This window comes from Vicia villosa, unplaced genomic scaffold (assembly GCF_029867415.1).
Source record: "Vicia villosa cultivar HV-30 ecotype Madison, WI unplaced genomic scaffold, Vvil1.0 ctg.000487F_1_1, whole genome shotgun sequence".
NCBI classification, from domain to species: domain Eukaryota; kingdom Viridiplantae; phylum Streptophyta; class Magnoliopsida; order Fabales; family Fabaceae; genus Vicia; species Vicia villosa.
The window spans coordinates 375,280-381,284 of record NW_026705236.1 but is presented as its reverse complement, the minus strand read 5'-3'; the positions used below and the strand labels follow the sequence as shown (position 1 = coordinate 381,284).

At 25.4% G+C, this 6,005-nt stretch overlaps 1 protein-coding gene across 1 annotated transcript; it reads left to right on the top strand.

Annotated features, from left to right (window-relative positions):
• The first annotated feature begins 278 nt into the window (after positions 1-278).
• On the top strand, positions 279-828 carry LOC131628879 (copper transporter 6-like). The gene has a single exon (XM_058899686.1). The coding sequence runs from the start codon at positions 300-302 to the stop codon at positions 771-773; it is 474 nt and encodes a 157-aa protein (XP_058755669.1). The 5' UTR covers positions 279-299; the 3' UTR covers positions 774-828.
• The last annotated feature ends 5,177 nt before the right edge of the window (positions 829-6,005 follow it).

Here is a 6,005-nt window from a genome sequence, read left to right as displayed (position 1 = left end):
TCTAATTTAACCTCTAAATTGATCTTTTAAATTTATTGTTAAAATAATTAATTTATAGTCAACAAAGTTTTCTTTACAAGATCACAATTTTTATTTTAAAAATAATAAAATCATATTTATATAGTAATAAAAATATAGTACAATATCACTCCATCAAAAGAAAAATATAATGCAGTACAATATTAAAGACTGTACTACCAATATTAATAAAATGAACCATCACAATAAATATATAAAGATTCACCACAATTCACAAACCCTTCTCGTTTCATCAGCACCTCTTCTAATCAAACGCAATCATGGATATGCACGGCGGCCATGATGGAATGGCAATGGCACCAAACTCATCATCATCATCTACCAACGGAACCATGATGACGGGCCATAAGATGCACGGCATGATGATGCACATGACATTCTTCTGGGGGAAGGACGCTTTGATTCTCTTCGATGGTTGGCCCGGTGGTAATTCTGGTATGTATGCATTGGCCTTGATGATTGTTTTCTTCATGTCTGTATTCATCGAGTTACTCTCGCATACCCGGATCATCAAACCCGGTTCAAACCCTGTTGTTGCCGGTCTGGTTCAGACGCTGTTGCATGTTCTTAGGGTTGGTTTGGCTTATTTGGTTATGTTGGCTCTTATGTCCTTCAATGGAGGTGTGTTCTTGGTTGCTGTGCTTGGTCATGCTCTTGGTTTCTTCTTCTGTGGCAGTGCATTCAGAAAACAACACCATGATGACCCTTATGATCTTCCTCCAATGTCTTGTTAATTATTGTTACTTCAGTGCAGTTTCGAAATTTTAAGAGTTATGAAATTGTTTGTAATTCAGATGCATATATGCATATGTATGAAAACTACTAGTATTTTTTAATAGTTTGATAAATTATTGATAATTCTTTAGGGATAAACTAACAATAATCATTAACATATACTAGATATGTGGCCCGTGCGTTGCACGGGATTCATTTATCTTTACCTCAAATATTATATTAAATAAAAAATATATATTTTAGTAAATATAATTACATATAATTTATACTCATAATAATTATAATTAATATTGTAAATTTATACTTTACTGTTTTTGGTGGAATTTTATAAATAAAGAAGTTACAACATGAAAAATAATATCAATTTATTAAAATCTCATTAAATAAGTCTAACATGTTTTCAAATTACCTCCATTTTAAAAATACACTTATTTCCTAACTCGCAGCTTTTTTATTTTTATTTTATACAATATATTTTTATCTTACATATTTCATATTTTGTGGTCTACCATTCTCTTTACATTATATTTAAAATTGAATAATTCATAAAAAAAATATAAAATACTTATTACAACATATAATACAATTGAGACGAAATATGATGAAGGACGAAGTGATATATATATATAAGAATATCAGATAATTTATTTATTATTATTTATTATTGAATGGGAAATCAAGAATTTGTCTAAATTACATAAAAGTGTACTTAGAATATGAATAATAAAAAATCTAACTTATCAGTTTTAATACAATGAAATTTTTCAATTCAGCAGAAAAAAATTATAGAAAGTATTTTATAGTAAAAATTATAGAATATTTCTTTTAAATAATTTTTTTAATTCTATACAATAAAATATTTTATAGTAAAAAGTATTTTAATCCAAATTCCTAACATAGCAAACACAAAATATAATTAGGTTAAAAATATAAACATGTTCAATACAATCAATTTAAAAATATATAAAATTTTAAATATAATATAAATATGTTTAATGCCAAAAATTTATTATAATAATATTGAACATTATAAAAAAAAACATCTTTCTTCTTTATTTTGGTGAGGCAGAGGGTCAAGACCCAAAATTAAAAACAAAAAAAAAAAACTACAAAACAACAAACAAACATCTTAATCTCCAGTATAATTGATCCATAATATGAAAAAATAGATAAATATTAATATAATTCTCTTCAATACAATCAAAAAGTAAATTAAAAGTATTAAATTAATATAATATTAATAACTTTAAATTGATTTATACCATATCAATATTAATTAAATTAATAATAAAATCAATCCCATCTTATTAAAAAATCTATAATATTTTTATTAAAATTATAATCTTAATTAACAAAAAAAATTACAATAGTGGAAGGACAACTCATATTCCATTATATTAACAAATAAAAATAAAATAAAAGACAAAAAATAAAAGAAAACAAATAAAAGTTGAAAAGAGAATTTATAAATAAAAATCTAAATCGGAGAGGTCAAAACGGCTCTTGAGAAAATTTTCTCAATAAAATGTGGTACCAAGTTCCATCCGATAAAATTTTGTAGCATATGTCATTAGTTTGCCAGTTTGTCAGTGCATCTATTCCATTCACTTTATACATGTTAATTCAAGTTTGCCACCCAAAATTTCATACTGGAGTTATCATGAAAAGATACCTACAAACAAAAAAACAACAATAAAGAAAAAAATTTATCATGTAAAATAAAAATACAAAATATGGTATATTGATGATATGTTTTCAATATTAACCATTGTTATCATCTTGACTAATTCAAATAATGTAATCGTTTAAAAAATTATCGTGTGTGATGGGATGAATAAATATAGATATGTGTATAATGAGATGGTCAAATAGAGATAAAGAAAGAGGTATTTATAAAGAAGAAGAAAATGTTAGTATAAATATGAATTAATATATATTTGGGAGTTATAAAATATTAATTAATATGAATTATATATTATATTAATGTGATTAATGAAATACACCGTTTTTTTAGTATAAATATGAATTAATATATATTTGGGAGTTATAAATATTAATTAATATGAATTATATATTATATTAATGTGATTAATGAAATACGCCGTTTTTTTTTTGGGTGAGATAATACTCTACCAATTCAACAAATATGATGTGGGTGAGATAATACTCTACCAATTTAACAAAATATGAGGTGAGTTGATTAACTATGCTTAAATTCTGTTTAACAAAATTCATAATTATAGCATCTTATATTCCACCGTTTTTTTTTTTGGTGAGATTTTATTCCGCCGTTTCTGCAAAATGTATTTAGTAATAAAAAGAATTGACTTGGAGTTAGTGTTGAGAATTTAAAAAAAAAAAGGTGTAACACAAAAATTATTTTTTAATATTCATGATTTTTTTATTTCAATTGTTTATCAATTATTATTACTTACAGTTATATTATTTTTTAATTTAAATAAAATATTTTTAATCATTTATGACAATGATCTTTTTATAAAATTAATTAATTAATAAATGAAATAAGTAAAAATTTTAGTTTTTTATTATAATTTTAAAAATTTAATGATATTAGAAATTATATATTTAATTTATTTATTTTTTTTATAATTTTAGTTTTTTATTATAATTTTAAAAATTTTATGATATTAGAAATTATAGATTTGTAACTCAAAAAATTATGGTTGAGTGATTTATTAAAAATTTATAAAAAAATTATCCATTAATAAATTTTTTCATTAATATTTTACTTTTAATTATATTATAAATATTATTATTTTGTTTATTATTATTGTTATATATATATATATATATATATATATATATATATATATATATATATATATATATATATATATATATATATATATATATATAATCAATAAAAAATACTTAATTTTTTTCATTAATATTATACTATTAATTATGTTATTAATATTAATATTATTTTGTTTATTATTATTATTGTTGTTATTATTATTATTATTATTATTATTATTATTTATTTTGAATGTAGGGATAAGTTAGTAAACAAACAATTAGGGTTTATGCTTAGAGTTGCTACCAAGGTGACATGTGGCTAGGGTTGCCATCATGACAACCTTGGATTTATATTAAGTAGATAATTATATTATTAATATTATTATTATTTTGTTTATTATTATTATTGTTATTATTATTATTATTATTATTATTATTATTATTATTATTATTATTATTATTATTATTATTATTATTATTATTATTTATTTTGAATGTAGGGATAAATTAGTAAACAAACAATTAGGGTTTATGTTTAGAGTTGCTACCAAGGTGACATGTGGCTAGGGTTGCCATCATGACAACCTTAGATTTATATTAAGTAGATGTACTAAACTCATCGACACAAAGTTACTATGATTTGTTATTAGGACACACACGGTTTTCTGACATCAATCTCAAGCATAAGAAAAAAGAGAAAAAAAAAACTATTTTAAAACTAAAAAACAAGACAAGAACAGTATCAAAATATTCCGATTTCTGACTAGCAAAATGGGCTATATAACGAAAACACAGCAAAGTTTGAGTTTCCAGTAAAATTATTCTTTATACTGTATTCTAGTAATTTCAATAAAAGTTACATTTTAGAACTAAAAAATGAAAATCTAACCTTTTACTAATCTCTAGAGGTTTACAATGCAAATTACCTTTGATTAAATTGTGAGAGACTTTTATTATCTCATTAAAATGCTTTTGCTCGAAGAGAAAGAGAGGATTTTATTTTTTATTTTAAAATCTTAGCATTTTACTTTGCGATCCACTAATTCAAGAACCATGATAACAATTTATTTTTCGATCTCGGTATCTGACTATTTCTAATAAGAACACTAATTTGATCATTTTTCTAAAGTTGGTCACATAGGGTGCCTTTGATTTACATAATAAGAAGTGGATAACTTTTGGTATTGTACTGTGTTAGATGATTAACGCACTGAATAATTTTTTTCTCAATTTTATTTGATATATTTAGGATCATACAAAATAATATAATTTTTACTATAATATTATGAGAAAGACAAAGTAAAAAGTGATATTATGATATTTTTTTGATAATTAGTATTTGGGACAAAAAGTTGTTCCATGATTTAGTGGGAGACAAGAATTCATGGTTTTGTCCAATATCAGAACTTGAATGTCATTCAGCGGTCATAATGACGGATATTAAATTATTATGGGATTTAAGAAACATGTTTGGACATGTTGATGTCACAATGATAAATGCTCATAAAGGCGTGTCTAGAATATCTTGAACTTGAGAGACTTATATAGATTTTCAAAGTGTATCTCGACCTAGACCCAAGATGTACATGCGTGAGGGTCCGAACCCGTTTTACGCTTAGATCCGATCCACTATTCTTGCACATTCTCGCCAATATCAGGGATGTACACAATCCCCCTAAGATTGAAGTTTGAGGGGGTGAAGTTCTTAAGAGTAATGTCGGCTTGACCATCGGTATCTAGGATGTACACAATTCCCTAAGCATGAGGTATAGGGGTGAAGTGCTTAAGATTAATGTAGTTTTGACTGATAATATTTGGATATGTTCTCAAATCCTTCTAACTAAAAAATATCATTTCGTCTTTGGGTAATTCATGCTCATCAGTATATGTTCTCTAATCTTTCTTCCATGTTGACCAAAAGTAGTGTAGGCCAAGATCAATATTGGGATATGTTCTCTAATTCTTTTTTCCTTCTCACTAAGAGCAATGCAGATCGAGGGTGATGTCGGGATATGTTCTATAATCCTCCTTCCCTTCTCACTAAAAGCGGTTTAGGTTGAGATCGATGCTTGTTATGACGACATATATTTCAACTTTCTGCCCATGGGATTCTCATGGATGACGTGCCTGCTTGATAAGGGGTACGTCTCCGTCTTGAACCTTTAGGCTTCTGTTTCTCGAGAAGTTCTTTTAGCGCCTCATGATTACTTTTATTAGGACTCGAAATGCTTCAGTGGTCATTATTGCCTCGTATTACTAGGCATTTGGATTTTCACCTAAGAGACTTTTGGTGTTCTCAAACTCAAGCTTAAATAGTGGTTTTCCTTTTTGCTGAATCCTTCACCTTTAAAAAACATGCTTAGCCTTCTTTTTCTTTCTCTGTTACCAAGCATTGAAACCCTTCGCATTCAAGGATTCATCTTTCAATCCTCCATCCAGGTATGGTGATTGTTTTATTTTTTTTAATCTTT

What these genes read in the sequence shown, in the direction of transcription:
- LOC131628879 (XM_058899686.1), top strand. Translation starts at nt 300, where the DNA reads ATGGATATGCACGGCGGCCATGATGGAATGGCAATGGCACCAAACTCA.